General features: G+C 34.9%; 1 protein-coding gene across 2 annotated transcripts in view; it reads right to left on the bottom strand.

Moving 5' to 3' along the window:
* LOC121369416 (molybdate-anion transporter-like) overlaps positions 1–26,044 on the bottom strand; it is a 48,289-nt gene that overhangs the window by 12,682 nt on the left and 9,563 nt on the right. For both annotated transcript variants that reach the window (XM_041494515.1, XM_041494514.1), the window contains exons 3-12: positions 23,224–23,284; positions 21,075–21,182; positions 18,485–18,603; positions 15,552–15,688; positions 12,546–12,745; positions 12,067–12,137; positions 9,455–9,509; positions 5,029–5,131; positions 4,444–4,511; positions 3,398–3,477 (exon numbers count right to left, since the gene is read on the bottom strand). In XM_041494515.1, the coding sequence (XP_041350449.1) occupies positions 3,398–3,477; positions 4,444–4,511; positions 5,029–5,131; positions 9,455–9,509; positions 12,067–12,137; positions 12,546–12,745; positions 15,552–15,688; positions 18,485–18,603; positions 21,075–21,182; positions 23,224–23,284 (1,002 nt within the window). The remainder of the gene's footprint in view (positions 1–3,397; positions 3,478–4,443; positions 4,512–5,028; positions 5,132–9,454; positions 9,510–12,066; positions 12,138–12,545; positions 12,746–15,551; positions 15,689–18,484; positions 18,604–21,074; positions 21,183–23,223; positions 23,285–26,044) is intronic.

The raw sequence follows: 26,044 nt of genomic DNA, 5'->3' as shown, positions 1-26,044 counted from the left end.
GGTCACAGGACCCCAGATTGTATCAGATTAGTTAATATTGGTCACAGGACCCCAGACTATAGAGGGATGGGAGTTACAAATTGTATCAGATTCTATAGTTAATATTGGTCACAGGACACCAGGCTATAGAGGGATGGGAGTTACAAATTGTATCAGATTCTATAGTTAATATTGGTCACAGGACCCGAGGCTATAGAGGGATGGGAGTTACAAATTGTATCAGATTCTATAGTTAATATTGGTCACAGGACCCCAGACTATAGAGAGATGGGAGTTACAAATTGTATCAGATTCTATAGTTAATATTGGTCACAGGACCCCAGGCTATAGAGAGATGGGAGTTATAAATTGTATCAGATTAGTTAATATTGGTCACAGGACCCCAGGCTAGAGAGGGATGGGAGATACAGATTGTATCAGATTAGTTAATATTGGTCACATGACCCCAGACTAGAGAGAGATGGGGGTTACAAATTGTATCAAGTTAATATTGGTCACAGGACCCGACTATAGAGAGATGGGAGTTACAAATTGTATTAGATTCTATAGTTAATATTGGTCACATGACCCCAGACTAGAGAGAGATGGGGGTTACAAATTGTATCAAGTTAATATTGGTCACAGGACCCGACTATAGAGAGATGGGAGTTACAAATTGTATTAGATTCTATAGTTAATATTGGTCACATGACCCCAGACTAGACAGAGATGGGAGTTACAAATTGTATCAGATTCTATAGTTAATATTGGGCACAGGACCCCAGGCTATAGAGGGATGGGAGTTGTACTACAATTTATATTCCCATGTGATTGTGTATTACAATAAATATACCTAATATGTGACTACTACAATTTATATTTCCATGTGACTGTGTATTACAATAAATATACCTAATATGTGACTACTACAATTTATATTCCCAAGTGACTGTGTATTACAATAAATATACCTAATATGTGACTGTACTACAATTTATATTCCCATGTGACTGTGTATTACAATAAATATACCTAATATGTAACTGTGTACTACAATATATATATTCCCATCTCAGTGTATTACAATGAATATACCTAATATGTGACTGTGTACTACAATGTATATTCCCATGTGACTGTGTATTACAATAAATATACCTAATATGTGACTGTGTACTACAATATATATATATATTCCCATCTGACTGTGTATTACAATGAATATACCTAATATGTGACTGTGTACTACAATGTATATTCCCATGTGACTGTGTATTACAATGAATATACCTAATATGTGACTGTGTACTACAATGCATATATTCCCACTTGACTGTATATTACAATGAATATACCTAATATGTGACTGTGTACTACAATGTATATATTCCCACTTGACTGTGTATTACAATGAATATACCTAATATGTGACTGTCTGTGTATTACAATAATATACCTAATATGTGTACTACAATGTATATATTCCCACTTGACTGTGTATTACAATGAATATACCTAATATGTGACTGTGTACTACAATGCATATATTCCCACTTGACTGTATATTACAATGAATATACCTAATATGTGACTGTGTACTACAATGTATATATTCCCACTTGACTGTGTATTACAATGAATATACCTAATATGTGACTGTGTACTACAATGTATATACTGTATATTACAATGAATATACCTAATATGTGACTGTGTACTACAATGTATATATTCCCACGTGACTGTATTACAATGAATATACCTAATATGTGACTGTGTACTACAATGTATATATTCCCACTTGACTGTATATTACAATGAATATACCTAATATGTGACTGTGTACTACAATGTATATACTTGACTGTGTATTACAATGAATATACCTAATATGTGACTGTGTACTACAATGTATATATTCCCACTTGACTGTGTATTACAATGAATATACCTAATATGTGACCGTGTACTACAATGTATATATTCCCACTTGACTGTGTATTACAATGAATATACCTAATATGTGACCGTGTACTACAATGTATATATTCCCACGTGACTGTATTACAATGAATATACCTAATATGTGACTGTGTACTACAATGTATATATTCCCACTTGTCTGTGTATTACAATGAATATACCTAATATGTGACCGTGTACTACAATGTATATATTCCCACTTGACTGTGTATTACAATGAATATACCTAATATGTGACTGTGTACTACAATGTATATATTCCCACTTGACTGTGTATTACAATGAATATACCTAATATGTGACTGTGTACTACAATGTATATATTCCCACGAGACTGTGTATTACAATGAATATACCTAATATGTGACTGTGTACTACAATATATATATATATTCCCATGTGACTGTGTATTACAATGAATATGCCTGATATGTGACTGTGTACTACAATGTATATTCCCATGTGACTATGTATTACATTATATATTTATGTTACTGTGTGCACAATGTGTCTCTTGACCACTACTGGAATACTGCTGCCACCACACACATTACTGTCCAGAACATAACTGACAGAGTAGATTTAACGTTACTGGAACATAACTGACAGAGTAGATTTAACATGTTACTGACACATAAATGACAGAGTAGATTTAACATGTTACTGCACATAATTGATGGAGTAATTTAATATGTTACTGGCACATAACTGACAGAGTAGATTTAACATGCTACTGGCACATAACTGACGGAGTAGATTTAACATGTTACTGGAACATAACTGTCAAGAGTTGATTTAACGTTACTGGAACATAACTGTTAGAGTAGATTTAACATGTTACTGGCACATAACAGACAGTAGATTTAACATGTTACTGGAACATAACTGACCGTAGATTTAACATGTTACTGGCACATAACTGACAGAGTAGATTTAACATGTTACTGGCACATAACTGACAGAGAAGATTTAACATGTTACTGGAACATAACTGACAGTAGATTTAACATGTTACTGGCACATAACTGAGAGTAGATTTAACATGTTACTGGAACATAACTGACAGAGTAGATTTAACTTATATTGTACAACTGCTGGAATACAGTTGCGTTTACACATGGCAGTGATCTGTATCCAAGCTGATTATACTTATTGCTGTAACCTGAAAGAATACTGCTCTGCTGTTATTATGACTGCTAGAATGTAACTCTGCAGGTTTACTTCTGTATAACCATTGTTGCCATATGGCTGACATGACCTCTATGTAAAGTGAGGATATACTTGACTGGGAAATGTTACTTACGTATACACTGCTGAAATACCGCCATCATGACCTCCATGTACAGTGGGGACATAACTGACTGGGAAATGTTACTTACGTATACACTGCTAAAATACAGTACTGGGAAATAATTAAATAGGAGATTCCACTTACTTGTATAACCACTGCTGAAACACTGCTGCCATTATGAGGAAAAACACACAGCACTGGAATATGACCTTTAGTGGGAGATTCTGAAAGGGATGAGATACAAAACAAAAATCAACAGGGTCAGGTAAAAGATTATTTTGTTGTCTGAGCTGTCTTTTCACCTCTACATTTACTACATTTAGTCACATCATCCATACCTGTAATTAGTCATATCTATCATACCAGTAAGTAGTCATATCAATCATGCCTATAATTAGTCGCATCACCTGTACCTGTAAATTGGTTAGTCGTATCAACCATACGTATAATTAGTCATATCAGACATACCTGTAATTAGTTACATGTGTATATCAATCATACATGTAACTAGTCATATCAGACATACCTGTAATTAGTCATATCAGACATACCTGTAATTAGTTACATGTGTATATCAATCATACATGTAACTAGTCATATCAGACATACCTGTAATTAGTCATATCAGACATACCTGTAATTAGTTACATGTGTATATCAATCATACATGTAACTAGTCATATCAGACATACCTGTAATTAGTCATATCTTACGTACCTGTAATTAGTTACATGTGTATATCAATCATACATGTAACTAGTCATATCACTCATGCCTAGAATTAGTCACCTGTACCTGAAAAATGATTAGTCATATCAACCATACCTGTAATTAGTCATATCAGACATTCCTGTAATTAGTCATTTCAGACATACCTGTAATTAGTTACATGTGTATATCAATCATACATGTAACTAGTCATATCACTCATGCCTAGAATTAGTCACCCGTACCTGAAAAATGATTAGTCATATCAACCATACCTGTAATTAGTCATATCAGACATTCCTGTAATTAGTCATTTCAGACATACCTGTAATTAGTTACATGTGTATATCAATCATACATGTAACTAGTCATATCACTCATGCCTAGAATTAGTCACCCGTACCTGAAAAATGATTAGTCATATCAACCATACCTGTAATTAGTATTTCAACCATTCCTGTAATTAGTCATATCAGACATACCTGTAATAATATGAATATAACAATCATGTTGAGAGGAATACGAAAAAAATTCATCACAGTTGCACGAGCTGAAAGAAAGAAAAAATTTAAAATAGAAAGTTTCTTTTACTACACTGTCTACAGTGTCAGCATAAATCGTTTCATCTCCATGCATTCATCACTTTAAGTCTGTAATTAACCATGTGCAATTCAACATTATTTAAAATATTCAAGTTTTAGTAAGAAAACCCATTACACACATTACCAGCTGGTGGCGTTATTACATAACCCATTGCCAAGAACTGGCTGGCCAATCAGTGTGGTTCTTACAGACTGTAATTAGTGGTGGTTATCCAGCTCTCATGTATGAATTAAGTATAAATAAAGAACATGCTCATTTCATAAACATTCTGTATGCATTATATACATTTAGTCTAGTGAAACTATCTTCAGAACTTCATTAAAAAACATGCAGTCCTTTGCTCAAGTTACAACGTAGTCTGACTTAGAAGAAATTAGCGGTTACTATAAACTGTAGGTTATACTACTCCACTAATTCATTGAAAATATGAGTAGAAGGAGAATATCATATTAGTTGTCACTCACTTTCTTCAGGAACATATTTCCCTCTCATGGTTCCCAGAGATGGCCAGAATAATCCAACACACATCTCGAAAACGAGAAAGCCGATGAAGATGATCAGCTGATTCTGCAATAAAACCAAACATTCTCAAAGTACTGCCACAGCAATACATGCCCCTTTCACGCCAAACACATGAGCCATAACTGTGTCAAAACTGGGTAAATCCTCATAAACGTCAAACTTGATCTGTAACTCTACACAAGCTATACACAAAGTTAAACTTGATCGGTAACTCTACACAAGCTATACAGAAAGTTAAACTTGATCTGTAACTCTACACAAGCTATACACAAAGTTAAACTTGATCTGTAACTCTACACAAGCTATACACTTGTATAATATATCTTGAGGCACTTCAGGGCAAAAAGTCCGGAAAACTATACATGGCACAGATGGAGACAGAACTATCAGTACTCTCTGGTTAGACCAGTAGGGGACAAACAAGAAATCCGGTTAAGATATTAACTATTCAGAAATAAAACAATTAAAGCAAATGCTGCAGTGAATACACCTAAAACTGAAACATTAATCAAACTAAAAATAAACACTTCAGTGATTGTCAAGAACGCTCGACCTCTAGAGTGATGAACTAGATAGTTATATATGTAATGTATCAAGTGAATAATATCTTACCCATCAGAGTGAAGAGCTAGATAGTTATATAATATGTAATGTATGATGTGAATAATATCTTATCCATCAGAGTGAAGAGCTAGATAGTTATATATATAATGTATCAAGTGAATAATATCTTACCCATCAGAGTGAAGAGCTAGATAGTTATATATGTAATGTATCAAGTGAATAATATCTCACCCACATCAGAGTGAAGAGCTAGTTATATATGTAATGTATGAAGTGAATAATATCTTACCCATCAGAGTGAAGAGCTAGTTATATATGTAATGTATGAAGTGAATAATATCTTACCCATCAGAGTGAAGAGCTAGATAGTTATATATGTAATGTATCAAGTGAATAATATCTTACCCATCAGAGTGAGATCTAGTTATATATGTAATGTATCAAGTGAATAATATCTTACCCATCAGAGTGAAGAGCTAGATAGTTATATATGTAATGTATCAAGTGAATAATATATTACACATCAGAGTGAAGAGCTAGTTATATATGTAATGTATCAAGTGAATAATATCTTACCCATCAGAGTGAAGAGCTAGTTATATATGTAATGTATGAAGTGAATAATATCTTACCCATCAGAGTGAAGAGCTAATTATATATGTAATGTATGAAGTGAATAATATCTTACCCATCAGAGTGAAGAGCTAGATAGTTATATATGTAATGTATCAAGTGAATAATCTCTTACCCATCAGAGTGAAGAGCTAGTTATATATGTAATGTATCAAGTGAATAATATCTTACCCATCAGAGTGAAGAGCTAGTTATATATGTAATGTATCAAGTGAATAATATCTTACCCATCAGAGTGAAGAGCTAGTTATATATGTAATGTATCAAGTGAATAATATTTTACCCATCAGAGTGAAGAGCTAGATAGTTATATATGTAATGTATGAAGTGAATAATATCTTACCCATCAGAGTGAAGAGCTAGTTATATATGTAATGTATGAAGTGAAAAATATCTTACCCATCAGAGTGAAGAGCTAGATACTTATATATGTAATGTATCAAGTGAATAATATCTTATCCATCAGAGTGAAGAGCCAGATAGTTATATATGTAATGTATCAAGTGAATAATATCTTACCCATCAGAGTGAAGAGCTAGATAGTTATATATGTAATGTATCAAGTGAATAATATCTTACCCATCAGAGTGAAGAGCTAGATAGTTATATATGTAATGTATCAAGTGAATGATATCTTATCCATCAGAGTGAAGAGCTAGATAGTTATATATGTAATGTATCAAGTGAATAATATTTTACCCATCAGAGTGAAGAGCTAGTTAGTTATATATATAACGTATGAAGTGAACAATATCTTACCCATCAGAGTAATGTGCTAGCTAGTTATATAATATGTAATTTATGAGGTGAATAATATCTCACCCATCAGAGTGAAGAGCTAGATAGTTATATATGTAATGTATCAAGTGAATAATATCTTACCCATCAGAGTGAAGAGCTAGTTATATATGTAGTGTATGAAGTGAATAATATTTTACCCATCAGAGTGAAGAGCTAGATAGTTATATATGTAATGTATGAAGTGAATAATATCTTACCCATCAGAGTGAAGAGCTAGATAGTTATATATGTAATGTATCAAGTGAATAATATCTTACCCATCAGAGTGAAGAGCTAGATAGTTATATATGTAATGTATCAAGTGAATAATATCTTACCCATCAGAGTGAAGAGCTAGTTATATAATATGTAATGCAGGGCTCACCCTGGATCAAAAATACCTGTAGCCAAAATATTAGCCAAATGGAATTTTTATTAGCCATATTGAAAATGCTTTAGCCAAATTTGTTTTACGCAGTACTGTATAGAGTATTTATATATGAATATGAAAATTAATTTTTTTCAGCTAATTGTGTACAAACTGGAATAAATAGGAATAACAAAACCTCAATGAGGGTAGGGGCAGTTAATATACTACTTCGATTTTTCAGCGGGGGTGGGGTTGGGATGGGGTTATGCAATATCTTCAGAGTTTGAAGCCAGTACCCCATACACCCACCCCCACTTCTAAGGCCTATGGCATTAAATTAACAAACATACAGAAATATGGGGGTGGGTTGGATGTTTATGGATGTTGTATTTTTTTTCCAAATAAAAATTCGAGAGCTTTTTTTTATATATAGAGCTCATTATTTCTTTAAATAGCAATATTTATGTTAGTTTGAATTGCTTTTTTTTCTCTCTCTCTTTTTTAAGTGACCCATCAATTCCCCACCACAAACAATTTCATAATTTGTGCCATGTTGTTGCGGTTGATTTCAGCATCGTGTTAAATGCTTGTTGTTATTTCTGCTTACAAAATACCTCGGCTAAGAATGCCGACTTCATAGTATACTCCATTTATTAAAAAAAACCCAAAAAAAACCCCACAACTTTAATAAAATACAAATTTACGGTCTTTTTAAAATCTGTCTAACTCATTAAATGTCACCTAACAGTCTTACAATTTATATCTAAAATTATCTAACAAATATGATTATTGTAAACTAATTTTATTCAGTGTACATTTAACTGCAATTTGTATAATTTAAATGCTGCATGTTCATTTCCGGCGATCGCGATCTGCATGCGTGCTCTCGACCATGGGTACGAAATTAACAAAGACAAAGGAATAAACAAAAACTGCAGTTAGGTATTCATTGATGCAAATAACTATTGTTTTTCTACAAATTTACATCAAGATTTACTTTTGCGTAATCGTACTGTTTAATGTCCGCAACGATGTCTCTTGACACTCGGGTGTCAGCTGACTGAGGCGTGACGTATATTCCACCGAGAGCTGTTCAGTTCAGCCAACGAACATTCTTCCTAACATTCGCGAACTATTTGATTGGTGTTCGTCATGTCCATTTGGTTTAACATGAAACGCACAAACCAGTCTAGCGAACGTTTTGTTTTTGCTCGGTCTGGCTGAACTCGGACCTTGAGATGGCCTACACGTCTTTCGGCCCTGAACTGGCATGTGTATTCAAATTGACACGCATTGTCGGTCTGTTTTTATTAGCCTACTTTGGTTCAAAGATTTTACAACGTAAAAATAACAAGTTACAGATTTTCCAGACATTGCTGTCATACATGTTAAATGCATGCCGTTAAAATTAATAACTATGATTATTAAAATAAGCAAACATTATAAGGCCTACGCTGTATTCTTAATGACACTGTTTCTCGTTACCGGTCACGAGATCGCTATTACGCTAATTGAATATTTGGTAGTATTATTATGTTTGAGGTGTCGGATAGATTATGTAACCGTTTGTTCACATCAGAAGACAGAAAATGGCTTAGCCAAAATTTTAGCCACTTGCAAATTTTATTAGCCATTTTTTGTAAAAATTAGCCAATGGCTAATTTGGCTACCGACAGCGCGAGCCCTGGTAATGTATGAAGTGAATAATATCTTACCCATCAGAGTGAAGAGCTAGATAGTTATATATGTAATGTATCAAGTGAATAATATCTTACCCATCAGAGTGAAGAGCCAGATAGTTATATATGTAATGTATGAAGTGAATATCTTACCCATCAAAGTAATGTGCTAGCTAGTTATATAATATGTAATGTATGAAGTGAATAATATCTTACCCATCAGAGTGAAGAGCTAGATAGTTATATAATATGTAATGTATGAAGTGAATAATATCTTACCCATCAGAGTGAAGAGCTAGCTAGTTATATAATATGTAATGTATGAAGTGAATAATATCTTACCCCTGGAAATAGGATTGGCATTAGCAAGGATAAAGCAGACACCAACAGAACTGGTCTGAAATGTTAGAAACAGCTTTTAAAACAAACTGAGCATATTTCAACACAACACATGTATATAGACTGTTGAGTTTAACATAACATTCCTTCAATTATTTATTCTTTAGACTGATGATTCCAGCAGGCAGAGGGGTTTCTGGCAGGAAATACACGAGTGGAATACAGAAATCAGAAAACCACATATATGTAGTTTTGTATTTATTACATACCCTAAATTGGAAATTTTTTTCCAAATAATAATTCAAAAATTGTAACACTGCTAGCTAATGACAGGGATTTCTAAATTTACACAACTAGGTCAGCTGTATTACTACGCGGACCGAAGAACCACCAATTATTACACATAGGAATATAGTTCTATTTAAACAATAAACAGAATAAGAAAGAACGAGTGAAAAGTTACCTATAATTTTAATGATATTGTTTGAAATGCCTTTTAAAGACAATGTAATACCTAAAATTCACGAACAATATAATATTTAATTTGCTCGTAATACGTCAGAAAACCTTCATCGTGCCAGTTTTATCAACGAAGAAAAATGTCAAGAATTGTTCACTCAGTGTCTGAGTCGTCATCGGTGTGTGTTTTTTTATTGATGTTCATGGAATTATTCGTTGCTGAAAAGTTTAAGTTTATATTAAATGTGCCTCCATAAATCATTGCTCCACTGAATAATCCGGTTGACAGTTCATTCAAGTTTTCTATGTGAGGAGACGGTGCATGCGACGGCATTGTTGCTAAATTCGACGTCAGTCACTTTTCGCACCCTTGTTTTGGCTTTGTACACAATAAATATAGCATATCTTACCGTAATTTCACTAGAAATCCATATTTCGTAAAAGGTACAATTTTTTAATCACAAGATTTTGTTCAAAGACATCCAGGTGCATTAGTAATGTTAAAAAATAAATGAATTCAATAGCAATTTTACATTGGAATTTTTCCAAAAAGGAAACGTCATGTACCCAGTTTATGGTTATTGTAAGGAGATGCAAAGTGACGTCATTGGAATACTGACGTCATTTAAATTCAAAATTAGCTGTATTATTACAATGCTGGGCCACATTAAAATAAAAACTAGTCTACTCACCTTGACCCCTGTCAAATTCCTATAACAAGCAGACAACGCTGTTTACAGGTCAGTACTTTTTTATTTTTTCATAATTCTGGACAAAATATTAATTTGAAGTTTTGAAAGATGAAATAAATAAAAGGTACCTTTTGTTAAATATATCATATCACAAAATTACGGTTGGAGATGTTTTATTTATTAAATAAGAATAAGAATTGTGTACGAAGCCAAAACAAGGGTCCAAAAAGTGACTGTCGTCGACCTTAACTATCGTGGATTAAAAGCTTGTTGGTCTCAAGTTTTTGTATCTCACTCATTAAACTGTAAATATTTGACACCGTTTTCGACTGTTTTCAGTTTAAATTTTCCACAAAATAGCATTTTAAATAAACCAAGCACAAACTTTGTTTACATATCGCGAAGGGCATTCCCGGTAACCATGTGCTATAAATAGTAGCATTGAATACGGTATAGTTCCGGCAGTTGAGTTGAATACGGAAAAGTGTATTTCATTTTTGTATTCAGGGCTGTATTTATATAGTAAGATTTAATGGGTATGTAATAAAATAACATCTGTACCATCTTCAGATAGTTATTTTAGAATTTTGTGTAATCACTACTCAGTGTAGTCAAATCAACAGCAGTTGAGGAAGAAAAAAGATATGTTTTATTTAATGACACACTCAACACATTTTAACTATCGTCATATGGAATTGGCTACATGGTTAAGCTGGGTTTCTGCCAGAGGGTAAAACAGGTATGGCACCATACCCAAAATATGAGGCAATTTTTTTTTTTTTAAGTTAACCTTTTGACAAAATTAATTACTCATCATTACTGTATGATTTCCCAAACCCTAACCCTAAACATAATCCATTTTCTTTCAGGGGGAAGGCCCCCCATACCCCGTTGACTGTGGTTGCATTCAATTCCATAGCGCCATACCCAAAAAAGATTTCTGGCAGGAACAGTGTTAAGGACACCAAAGATAACCGTAATTAGACAGGAAGCCTTCTGACACCACTCCATGGGCTACTCTCTTCGATTACCAGCAAGGGTTCTTTAATATGCTCCATCCCACAGAAAGGATAGTACATACCACAGCTTTTGTTACGTAAGTTGTGGAACATTGGCTGGAACAAGAAATGGTCCAATGTGCCCACTGATAGGGAGCCTACCTAGAATTACTGCACATTAGGCAAGGGCTCATTCATTTTCTTCAATGTTGGGTATCAATCACATTCTAACACACTTATGCCAGCCAAGGCCACATCTTGTGAGTGACTAGCAGCAAGGAATAGAATGAATGAATGTTATTAACACCTGAACATGAGAAATATGTCAGCTATTTTTGAGTGTTAAACAAAGTATATGAATGACTTTCAACATACAGAACAGCAGAACTGTGCTGTTTGGAGGAGTCAATCTGCAATGTTACTATTTCTGGCTTTGTTTCAGAAAATGTGATCTCAACCAACTCACCTCATGAACGATTCTATGGATGTGTATCTGGACAGCAGTTTAAATATACACGAGCCCAACATCACAGCAACCTGAAAACAAAACACAATCTTGAAAACGTTCTAACGTTGCAGTATAGCTGTGCATGCTTAAGGTCTGTCAACATCAACTGTCACAGGCGTTATTGTGTTTATTAACTTAAGTGACACTTCAAAATGGTGGTTATTTCTAAATAGTGTGTTAAAAGAACCAACAAAATAAAGCTGTAGCTGAGCTGTTAATTGCTGTACAAAACGTTACATTATGAAAGGTAATCTGTGAGTATTTTTATTAAGTAGGTTGGTAACCCACTTGTGAACACTTTTATTATTAATGACCATGAAAGCAGCAAATTATATGTCATCATGAGATCATAATTTCTTATAGTTTTTATTAATTACAATAAACACAGCAAATATGTGACCATGAGGGATCAGTTTCTTATAGTTTTTATTAATTACCATAAACGCAGCAAATATGTGACCATGAGGGATGGTTCCCCTGTGTCCGTCCTCCATTTGTTTGTCATCCTCCAACAGATTGCGCTGACTGCTGACTTGTGGAGGGGCAGGGGTTAGCGCTGGCGTCCACTCGAGAACAAACACATACATAGAACCTTCAAACAATGACTGGATGGCTCCCAAACACAAAACTTTGTGATCTACAATAAATATAAAGTACTCTATCAAGTAAACATTTTAACATGGGGACAATTCTGTTTGTGGGTGTAAACTTAAACTATTACTTGGATTATACAATTCTGAATACATGAAAGAAATTAACCTGGAAGCTCAAGTCACATACAAACAGCAATCACGAAAAATTACTGGATTGAGTTTTGTAAAGTTTTTCAATATCTTTGATGTGAATAACAAAACTTTTATAAATACTCATTTTTTATAGTACACATATGAACCCTTTCTTGCAAGTTGAATAACTGAACAGCAAAAAACATTAATTTCACCTGTAATAACAGCTAAAATTGCAATCTTAAATGATGAATACATAAAACCACATTAATTTTACCTAAACCATTTATCTATAAAATTATATCAACAAGAATTCTGAAAGTACTGCTAAAGCAATACATGTCCCCTACTGGGCCCCAACAGATTTTTGTATCTCTTAAAAGGCCATAACTGAATTATGGGTAAGTCACCATGAAAGTCAAACTTGATCTGTAACAGTACATGATAAAACTATATACCCCGGTACAAAATTTCATCTCAGTATCTTCTGGCATTGCCAAAGAAAATCTGAAAAACTATTTTTCAAATCTCCTAAGTTCAAGGGCCATAACTCTGTGACAAATGGGTAAATTGCCATGAAAGTCAAACTTGATCTGTAACAGTACCTGATAAAGCTATACACAAAATTTCAGCTCAATATCTCATTGTGAAAAAACCCATCTGAAAAACTATATGTGGGACAGTGGGACAGACAGACAGACAGAACGGATGTGAAAACTATAGTCCCCTCCGGTTCGACCGCCGCGATAAGACATGTTTGTTTCGCCTGTGCACACTGCACATGGTTTCGCTTGCTCGACTTGGGAATCCTCCATAAGTGTTGTTTTCTACTGGGATGAATGCGGCCACTGGAACTGATTGAAAGTTAGAATGCTTCTCGTTTTGAAAGCCTGCACCACCAGGTTGGATTCTTTTTTAGTGAGATTCGTTGCCTCCATGTCATTTTTTTGGCTGACTTTTGTCTACAAGTTTTTCCGTGACTCGTATGATGGCCATTCTGCAGAACACCCACGGCTGTTAGCATTTAGTCTCTACATGTCCGAGCATGTCCTAGCAGCACTGGAAGATTGACCACCCCACTCTAAGAAGAAATAGGAAGTTTGGTTGACCCTTACTACTCTTTTCTGGACTTTACTTTGTATCATATTGGTACCATTTTGTATCCTCTGAAGCCAGGCTTGTCTGCACCACTGTACCAACCATGATGACTGGACTACAACCTATCCTGATATTCTCTTGTTCAGACAGATCCGGCTTCTCCAGAACTGTATTTCCACATAGCACTACACCTTCCACATCTAATGACTGTCAATCTAGGGGTTTTCTTGACGGAATGCAACCCACTTCGTCCCTACAAGCTGTGCACCGTAACAAGGCCACACACATGGACATATAGATCAGACTTTTAGACCTTCAATCAAAATTTTATGTCAAAATTACCTCTTTTTTTTTTATTATTAAGAAGTCTGATCCTCTGTTCTTTCTCTCATTTATTTTTGGACTGTCCTTTTAAAATGCTCCAAATTATACAAATATTCGGCCAAGCAGTCAATTCCTAATTATTTTTGGCTAGTTAACTTTTTAACCTTCTGACTACTGCAGGCGAGATATCTCGCCCAATGTTACGCCAATCAACATACTGTATACTGTATACTGTATACAGTGCATTCCCCAATTCAACACTTACCGGAAATGCAGAAAATAGAAAATTGGAAACACTTGCTGACATTACGGTTGCTTTAGGTTTTCACTTTTCAATGGAAAATACTTTGAAATTTTTAGTTCAAAAAGTGGATTTCGGCAAATATTTTCGCTTGACAACAATGGCAGAACATTGCAGTAATTTTTAGGGATTGATAGGTGATTGTAACAGCTAATGTTATAATAAATTTGATCGTTTTATCAACAACGAAAATCGCCAAACATTGGGATATAAATCGTATTCATTTAAAAAAAAAAAGATTCTGGTAAGAAATCTACTGTTGTTGGGAATAAAGGACATAATAATAATAATAATAATAATAATAATAATAATAATAAATTCTTTATTTAGTGAGGGTAACACAGTTAGCAAAAGCTAATCTTCCCTGAGGCCCTCAGGTACAAACACAGATACTGGACAGCTGGCCACAAATACCCATAAGTAAACGTGACTTTTTCTATTTTTTGCCTAATTTTAATCAACATTAACAGATCTAAAACATCATAAAAATTAGAAATACACACAAAAATAATACTTAACAATTCAAATATGAATTTAATTTTTGTATTTATAAAATATTTCTGTGAATATATATGAGTAAAAATTATAAACTTGTACCCACTCAATGTGTTTTTTGTCAAAAATTAATCTAGTAGTCTAGAAGCCCTGCCATTCTATTTACATGTTCGTAAATTTTCGTCTCGACATCCTTGTATCTGATATTACAGAAAACTGACTTGTTATTGATGAAAAAACAAATGGTGTAAATGTTTTTTAAAATTTTAGGCATAATCTGATTACGGACCAGGAAGTGTTGTTTTTTCATTTGTTGGTAAATGTGATGTCACCGGTTTGCGCAGGCTCGCGAGCTTAATTGTGACGTGTGCAACATTATGTGCGTGACTATTGATTACTCTAAGATATATAACTTGCATAACCTCAAAATCATGATTCCTCAACCGCGACCGACCTTTAGATAATAAATTAAAAAATTAAAACTAAATAAATAATTTCACCTGTTCTGATTGCAGTGAAGGCATTCTTGAATGACTGGCTGATGTTGACAGACTGGTCCCCGTAGTTTTCTGTCCAGGTGAGATACACGATTACAATCATTGTGATGAGAACCGTCAGAGACACGTCAAACGGAGCCCTGAAAATAAACATAATAACACCTTCCACTCAGAGACATGTCAAACGGAGCCCTGAAAACAAACATAATAACACCTTCCACTCAGAGACACATCAAACGGAGCCCTGAAAACAAACATAAGACCTTCCACTCAGAGACACATCAAACGGAGCCCTGAAAAAAACATAATAACACCTTCCACTCAGAGACACATCAAACGGAGCCCTGAAAATAAACATAATAACATCTTCCACTCAGAAACACATCAAACGGAGCCCTGAAAATAAACATAATAACACCTTCCACTCAGAGACACATCAAACGGAGCCCTGAAAATAAACATAATAACATCTTCCACTCAGAAACACATCAAACGGAGCCCTGAAAATAAACATAATAACATCTTCCACTCAGAGACACGTCAAACAGAGCCCTGAAAATAAACATAATAACATCTTCCACGTCAAACGGAGCCCTGAAAATAAACATAACATCTTCCGCTCAAAGACACATCAAACGGAGTCCTGAAAATAAACATAACACCTTCCACTCAGAGACACATCAAACAGAGCCCTGAAAACAAACATAAGACCTTCCACTCAGAGACACATCAAACAGAGCCCTGAAAATAAACATAATAACATCTTCCGCTCAAAGACACATCAAACGGAGCCCTGAAAATAAACATAATAACACCTTCCACTAAGAGACACGTCAAACAGAGCCCTGAAAATAAACATAATAACATCTTCCACGTCAAACGGAGCCCTGAAAATAAACATAACATCTTCCGCTCAAAGACACATCAAACGGAGTCCTGAAAATAAACATAACACCTTCCACTCAGAGACACATCAAACGGAGCCCTGAAAATAAACATAATAACACCTTCCACTCAGAGACACATCAAACGGAGCCCTGAAAATAAACATAATAACACCTTCCACTCAGAGACACATCAAACGGAGCCCTGAAAATAAACATAATAACACCTTCCACTCAGAGACACATCAAACGGAGCCCTGAAAATAAACATAATAACACCTTCCACTCAGAGACACATCAAACGGAGCCCTGAAAATAAACATAATAACACCTTCCACTCAGAGACACGTCAAACGGAGCCCTGAAAATAAACATAACAACACCTTCCACTCAGAGACACGTCAAATGGAGCCCTGAAAATAAACATAATAAGACCTTCCACTCAGAGACACATCAAACGGAGCCCTGAAAACAAACATAAGACCTTCCACTCAGAGACACATCAAACGGAGCCCTGAAAACAAACATAATAACACCTTCCACTCAGAGACACATCAAACGGAGCCCTGAAAATAAACATAATAACACCTTCCACTCAGAGACACATCAAACGGAGCCCTGAAAATAAACATAATAACACCTTCCACTCAGAGACACGTCAAACGGAGCCCTGAAAATAAACATAACAACACCTTCCACTCAGAGACACGTCAAATGGAGCCCTGAAAATAAACATAATAACACCTTCCACTCAGAGACATGTCAAACGGAGCCCTGAAAACAAACATAATAACACCTTTCACTCAGAGACACATCAAACGGAGCCCTGAAAACAAACATAAGACCTTCCACTCAGAGACACATCAAACGGAGCCCTGAGAACAAACATAATAACACCTTCCACTCAGAGACACATCAAACGGAGCCCTGAAAATAAACATAATAACACCTTCCACTCAGAGACACATCAAACGGAGCCCTGAAAATAAACATAATAACACCTTCCACTCAGAGAGACGTCAAACCAAGCCCTGAAAATAAACACAGAGTAACACCTATGCATTCATAGTCATCAAATAAAAACATTTCAATAGCAATTTTACACTGAAAGCTGTCCAGCATTTAGAAAACAAAAAAACGTTAAGCACTAGTTATTTTGATGTAAGGACATCCAAAATGATGTCATTTCCATTCAAAAAGACACCGCACCACACATTCTTACGTCATTTGAATATTTAGTAATGGCGGACTGTAATTAAAGTTGCGTGTACAGTTTACAAAAACATGTTGTGTTAAGCTTGAGATTATATAATAAAGAGATTATTACCCTCGTGTGTTTCGGTAGAGGCTCGCATAATACAATTTTTATTCCCAATATATGCTATTGACAATACCGAAAAAACATTCTGGTAATAACATCTATTTACGTCATTTTGAGAAAAACATGATTCTGCTGCAACACGACATAGCATATCACATGAAGCAGTTTTAAGATCCTGTTCAATGGGAATAAATCACAGTTTAATGGATATTTATTGTCTTATGGTCGAGTTCTACTAATATCACTGCTAACTCCAAAATCTCAAAATTGACATATATCGCATATAATAATAAATATAATATTTTCAAGTATAATGTCAAAATGTTTTATAATGTCAAAATGTTTAATAATGTCAATGTGTTTAATAATGACAACTCTGTAGGTATAAAGTAGCATGTCCACTTGTGCAAATGCATATGTGGACACGACTAAAGTCCTACACAATGAAATAACCATTTATTTGGTGCTGATCATATCATGTAGCAGTAAGTACAGAAATATATATGAAAATTGTCCGAAAACACACAGGTGGACAGAACTGTACTGGTAACTGGATAAATGGACTCACACACAAAACATGTCCACAACATATACGTGTTAGTGGACACACACACAAAACATGTCCGCAACGCATATGTGCTAGTGGAAACACACACAAAACATGTCCGCAATACATACATGTTAGTGGATACAGAAGTTAAATCTCAGAGGCGAGTTTAAGAAAAACTTACACAAAACCGAAACGGTCTGCAAAGAACTGTGCAACTAGACCTGCTACTATGGCAACCAGCGAGTTCCCCAAGATGGCATGACTGAAGATGTTACCCAACAGTTCAGAGTCGTACTTTCTCTAGAAAAATCAAAATAAAATATTTTAGATGTTCCAGTAACATGTCAGCTTTACTGCATCCTTTCCACAAAATTCCTAAATACATTTTTTGGCACAAAAAGTCAACATTATGGGGTTACCAATTCTTAGAGTCACCATCCAACAGTGTTACCCAACATCAGGAGTGATCCAGAAATAATCCATTGCTTAAGGCTTAACGTTTCGTAAAGGTATACAACAAATAAATGTATAACTATAAGAGTGCATGCTGTCAGGAGTTGTAGTAATTTCGAGGGCTTGTTGTACTAAGTTCGGTGAAAGGCAATCTGAATTTAAAACATGTCTTTGTAGTTGTAGTGCATGGCCGAGTAATAAAAAGGTGTTTCTAAATTAAAACAAATGCCTGTTGTCAGTGGATGACAACACCAACCAATGGTAAGAAACACTACATTACAAGGCTTTAAGGCTTTGAAAATTATGCCAACAAAATACCAACAAAATTAATGCTCTTTAAGTTAATAACCAATAATAAGTATGATGGTTACAAGATGATATTCATACACCAACCAACGACAAACATATTGGTTGTAAACATACAAGATGTTCATACACCAACCAATGATAAACATGTTTATTACATAACTATTCAATCTTACTATAGTAATAAAGACATTTTGAAACCGTGTAATAAATTTATTTTGTATTTTGATATAGACCGGAACTTTTAAATGGGCAATTCCCTTTTTCCTTTTACTGCAGTTAGCGCCTTTTATTTACTGACGTCATATATGATTTACAAATGACATCACATCGTATTTGAAACATTACATAAGGCTGCCGCAGAGTATGATTCTTAATGTTAAGTAAATCCATGAAAGGAGTTTTGATCATAGATTTACAAAGCACTGTTATGACGTTAAAAAATTAAACATAATTTTTGTAAAACATAAAAGAAGGTATGTAACAAATACAGAACTTCACATACGTTGTTTTCACTTCCTATTTATTGCACTCGTTTATTTTGTGAAAGAACATACCACTCGACCGCTACGCGGTCTCGTGGTATATATTCTTGCGCAAAATAAACTTGTGCAATAAACACCAACCAATGACAAACATGTTGATTACATACATGATGTACATACACCAACCAGTGACAAACATGTTGATTACATACATGATGTTCATACACCAACCAGTGACAAACATGTTGATTACATACATGATGTACATACACCAACCAGTGACAAACATGTTGATTACATACATGATGTTCATACACCAACCAGTGACAAACATGTTGATTACATACATGATGTACATACACCAACCAGTGACAAACATGTTGATTACATACATGATGTTCATACACCAACCAGTGACAAACATGTTGATTGCATACATGATGTACATACACCAACTAATGACAAACATGTTGATTGCATACATGATGTACATACACCAACCAATGACAAACATGTTGTTTACATACATGATATACATACACCAACCAGTGACAAACATGTTTTTACATACATGATGTTCATACACCAACCAATGACAAACAAGTCAGTATATACATGATGTTCATACACCAACCAATGACAAACATGTTGTTTACATACATGATGTACATACACGTACACCAACCAATGACAAACATGTTTTTACATACATGATGTTCACACACCAACCAATGACAAACAAGTCAAGATATAGAGATTATCATACAAGTTTGTGTGTCGTACTGATTTTACGAAACAAGTATCAGGATTTTTGTATTGCCCGAGCGAGAGCGAGGGTAATACATGAATCCTGACACAAGTTTCGTAAAATTAGTACGACTCACATGCGAGTGTAATAATTTCTTTATTATCCATATTATTATAGTTGTTTTCTTTATGAATAACAAGACCCAAATCAAAATATATCAGCCACAACTAGGAGACGATGAAATGACGTCATATTTCAAATGCACAGTCTGAGCTAGGACTGGAGAAGCAACGTCATGTTATGACGTCGCTTCCCAAAATTACGTCATTACACTTGTTATTACACGTGTGCTTCATATGATTATTAAAATAACTGGGTTATGTTGAACCATGTGGATAATAAATACATGTTGGTGTTCATACACCAACCAATAATAAACAAGTCGGTACATACATGGTGTTCATACACCAACCAATAATAAACAAGTCGATACATACATGATGGTGTTCATACACCAACCAATAATAAACAAGTCGGTACATACATGATGGTGTTCATACACCAACCAAAAATAAACAAGTCGGTAAATACATGATGGTGTTCATACACCAACCAATAATAAACAAGTCGGTACATACATGATGGTGTTCATACACCAACCAATAATAAAAAAGTCGGTAAATACATGATGGTGTTCATACACCAACCAATAATAAACAAGTCGGTAAATACATGATGGTGTTCATACACCAACCAATAATAAACAAGTCGGTACATACATGATGGTGTTCATACACGAGCCAAGACTCAAATGCACTGTACAGAATAGACGTTGCAGTTCCCCCTAGAAGACGTCCCAACATCAGGATCCAGAAACTGTCAAAATGCTGTAAACAAAACAAACTTAGTGTAAGCATTAATGACATTTAGCGATTTTTACTATTTGACATCCTAAACTGACACTGGTTTATGTACAAGATCCACACCTAACACAGGCTTCTAGATTATGGTAGCCCCACTCCCATGGCTAGTGATATTTGATGTTACTATTGTTAGGCTAGTAAATAACTACTATTATCTCGCCTTCATGTAAAATTCTTTAATCTCATTGGTTGTTTGCCGTTGGACAAATCCCTTATACCCCTGTGGGCGGAGCCAAATTCTCTTATACCCCGTCTGTAATTTTCAACAGTTTCCAGCCACCCCAGTTAATGCTAAAGCAATAATTAGATTATAAATAACATTGATAATCAATCAAGTATATGTAATTAAATTTATTTTTTACTATAAAATACACTATTTCAATACTTATAAAAGTTGCAATGTTGAACTTGGCCACCTAATTACGGCCGTGGTGTTATTGTATTAATGCGCGATTAGCAACAGTTGTTTGGGTTTTTTGTTGGGTTTTTTACTACCGTACATACATTTCTGATAAAAAAAAGTTTGTTTGTTTTTTTATTAATATCTGTTTCAGACAATTTCATATTACAAACATTTGAAGTTAAAAACTCGTTTATCGATGGAACTATTATTTGTCACTGGCAAGTGGTTTTGTTCGCGTCCGTGTGGTACGGCTCCGTTAATAAATTGTTAACAATTATTGTCTGGCGTTATATTGATTATCTGGTTATATGGTGTAACATGTCGGCAAGACAAATTCGTTGTAGAAGCATCTCTCGGGGTATATGACTTTTTATGTACCCTCTGTGTGCTCTTTTAAAAGAACACACAGAGGGTACATAAAAAGCCATATACCCCTCGTGATGCTTCTACAACTTATATTGCCATGCCCGATGGCTAGTGAAAACAAATTGTCAAATGTTGCAGTTAAGTCTCTTTTTTAATATGAATATCCTGCCCCTATCCCAACCCCCCAATGTTAGTGTTTTTAAGCTGTATCTCCCTCTTTACGTGACATATATCTGATTATTACTATTATTTAGTAAATATGTATTGACTTAAAAGTAAAGTAGGGCTAGTGAATTTTTAATCGTGGCTAGTACATTTTTTAAATCACTGATCGAGTGGCTAGTGGATTTTATAAAAATTCTAGAAGCCCTGCCTAACATATCTTACAGATCTGTAAATACACAGGACATTCACCAACCTTAGTAATAATTTCAGATTCCGTGTGTAATCATGACAAAGACAAAACCAACTTTTTCTGTACTGATGGTAACAACCATTTACTTTATCACATTCACAGCTCGAAGTAGCGGCCTGCATAAAGCAGTCCATTTTTAGAGCTAGCAGGTAGATCAAACATGGACCTGATAAAATTACCAAACAATCACAGGTCATTTTTCAAGACAGATGTATGTACGATCATTCCATCTTCTATTTAGCTGAGGCTGAGCTTGTGATTGTGATATTTTAATTTTATAATGCTCTAAAATTCATCTCAGAGGTCCTAATTTTCCACACTGTTCCATACCCTCCACCTACCCCGTACTGTCTAATTTCCCACACTGTCCCAAACTCTCCACCTACCCCGTACTGTCTAATTTCCCACACTGTCCCAAACTCTCCACCTACCCCGTACTGTCTAATTTCCCACACTGTCCCAAACTCTCCACCTACCCCGTACTGTCTAATTTCCCACACTGTCCCAAACTCTCCACCTACCCCGTACTGTATAATTTCCCACACTGTCCCAAATTCTTATTTCCAGCAGGCCATGTTTTTTCTCAGCAAGCCATATTTCTTTTGGCCTGCTATGTTAAAAAATTTTTTACAGCAGTCATATTTTACTTCATATTTCAATGTTTGTCATTACAAACTCAGGATTACGGTATCTTGTTTTATCTTGCATTAATTTCATATTTGACTATTATAATGAAAGAATACAACTAGTGTTTTCTAAAACTACAAATAAAGCTTGTTTATGCTGTGTAAGTAAGAACTATATTAAAGTACACAACAAACCTTTGTAATACAGGCCAATCCATACAAAACACCATATATGATACAATTCAATTTGCGTCCACTGGAAAGGAAAGAATTTTTTTTATTATTATTATTTACCTAAACCTAACTCTAAAAATAAATGTAGTAAGAAATGTAACATTTTAAACCCTCAAATAATGTGATCACGTGTGTGTATACACAAACACACAGTCTGTTCTAAAACATGTTATGGTGATGACAAATACCTATCAAGTATTTACAGAATAACTGGTTAATAATAAAGGATACTGCTTTGTTTTGTGATGGGAAGGAAAGTGAGTGGTGTATTCTTGGGCGAGAGTTAGTGTTGGGAATGAGTTCACACCAACCAATCAACTTTCAGTTGTATAATCGGTGAATTATGTGAACTTAGGAATGATTATCAGAACCATGCCCCTGTTGTTAAGTTCACACGGATAGATTCTACATTTCACTATTTTTACATTTAATAATGGTTTTGTTTACATACACAAACTTTAATACAAACCGCAGCATATTTACATTAATTCCATCAACTAAACTGTCGGAACAATTACAGTTAACATTTTCAGAGACAATCAACTGAGAACTTTTATATAGCTCAACTGATCATTTCTTGATTATAATCAAACACTGGTATGTCACAAGTGAGTGTACTAGCATGATCAATGTGTCCAGCTAATAGTACCATGAACACTCTGTGTACCGAAGGTTCATTAGTCCGAAGGTTCACTGGTCCGAAGGTTCACTAGTCCGAAGGTTCAGTGGTCCGAAGGTTCAATGGTCCGAAGGTTCAATATAGTCCGAAGGTTCAATAGTCCAAAGGTTCAATAGTCCGAAGGTTCATTGATCCGAAACACTGTACTCCGTGAATATAGGCTAATGTTTTACTATGTCTAATATGTGTATGGTATAAATAGGGCGTTATATGTTAACATGTATTTTACCCTTTATAATTTGGATAATGGAAATGACATTTTGTTCACATCATGCCAAAACACCACACATGTATACTAGTATATAGTTTTGGAATATGAAATATATATATATACAGTCAAACTTCAATCACTCCACCTTCGATCTCTCGATCTGAAGCAATGGTCCCGGCCGAGTTGCTATACAAACTAGTAATAACAACCTTCGAAAACTCCAACTTCGAAAACTCAATAAATTTGATCTCTCGATCTAATTCTTTGGTCCTGCCATAAAGATTTAATAGAGTATGCACCTCTAAAACTCGACGCGTGTGAATTGATCAAACTGTCGTTGCTGATAGTATTTTAAAGACGAATGTATTGTCAATCATGCGAAGCGCGCATGTCTCAGGTGGTCTTGGCTGTCGAGGATAAAGGTGATAATTACAGAATAATGTATCGCTGACCAAGTGGAATGAAATGATCCTGTGTTTGGTAGTCGGTGTTCATCCATGGTGGAGAGCCTCGCTACATAATACTTAATTACAGACACAGTCTGGTTAACTTCAAAAAGCATTTATAATAATTGTTAGCGCCGTTTGTTTTTGCTCTCAAAGCCATGAATCGTGTCAAACTTTAGTTTTTCTATTTATGTATCAGTTAATGTTTATCAATTACCAGTCATTTAGTTATGTTAAAAATTGATACATCACAGATCTGGGGAAGGACCCGTAATGTGGGATTTGCCAGATCGGTTTTAAAAAGTTCTGCTTTCTTATCATCCAAACAATCTTGTGTAGGGCTCAGAAATGGGGGTGGGAGGCCAGATTGGAGAAAGAAAGTAGAGGTGCGAAGCGTAAATAATTTTTCGTAAAACAAATGTACTTATAGTGTTATTCGACATTCAGTGTTTTATTTGTTAGTTACGTCCCGCCATGTTTTGACATCTGTAAAATACATCGTTACTTTCTGTTATTTATATATGCCTTTTTTTTTCGTGTTTTTTTTTCTGTCAATAAATACATGTAGCCTATATTTCAAATTCATCTGAGTTATCTTTTTAATTTTATTTACTTACTTTTAAAATATACACAAAATGAATGTTCCACTGGCGTCAAAGATGCCAACAGCTGGGGTGGGGTGGGGTGGGGTGGGATGAGATGAGATGGTGTGGGGTGAGGTGACTGATATATTAATTAGCCTTTCAACTGGGGGTTCAGAGGTAGGCAGCAAAGTGCACGCTTCTTACAATATTAAGCGAAATCAACCAGCTGCAATGCAGTTTCAAATTTGAACTCTTTTATATTACTTTCGAAAACTCAAACTCCCTGAAACTCAAACTATTTCCTCGTTCCATTCAAGATCGAGTAATCGCAGTTTCACTGTATTTTGATTTTTCTTCAGTAGTCTCTCAAGTCTTGGTATAGTTTCTTTTGGACATCCATATATTTATTACAACACACATTACTGAAACAAAAAGGGACACGTGCTAACCCATGGGCCACCCATATTAGTTTTTGGACATCCGTATATTTATTACAACACACATTACTGAAACAAAAAGGGACACGTGCTAACCCATGGGCCACCCATATTAGTTTTTGGACGTCCGTATATTTATTACAACACACAATACTGAAACAAAAAGGGACACGTGCTAACCCATGGGCCACCCATATTAGTTTTTGGACATCCGTATATTTATTACAACACACATTACTGAAACAAAAAGGGACACGTGCTAACCCATGGGCCACCCATATTAGTTTTTGGACGTCCATATATTTATTACAACACACATTACTGAAACAAAAAGGGACACGTGCTAACCCATGGGCCACCCATATTAGTTTTTGGACATCCGTATATTTATTACAACACACAATACTGAAACAAAAAGGGACACG

The sequence above is a fragment of the Gigantopelta aegis genome, chromosome 3 (assembly GCF_016097555.1).
Source record: "Gigantopelta aegis isolate Gae_Host chromosome 3, Gae_host_genome, whole genome shotgun sequence".
Taxonomy (NCBI): Eukaryota; Metazoa; Mollusca; class Gastropoda; order Neomphalida; family Peltospiridae; genus Gigantopelta; species Gigantopelta aegis.
The sequence above is the reverse complement of the archived record's forward strand: the minus strand, read 5'-3'. Positions and strand labels throughout refer to the sequence as shown.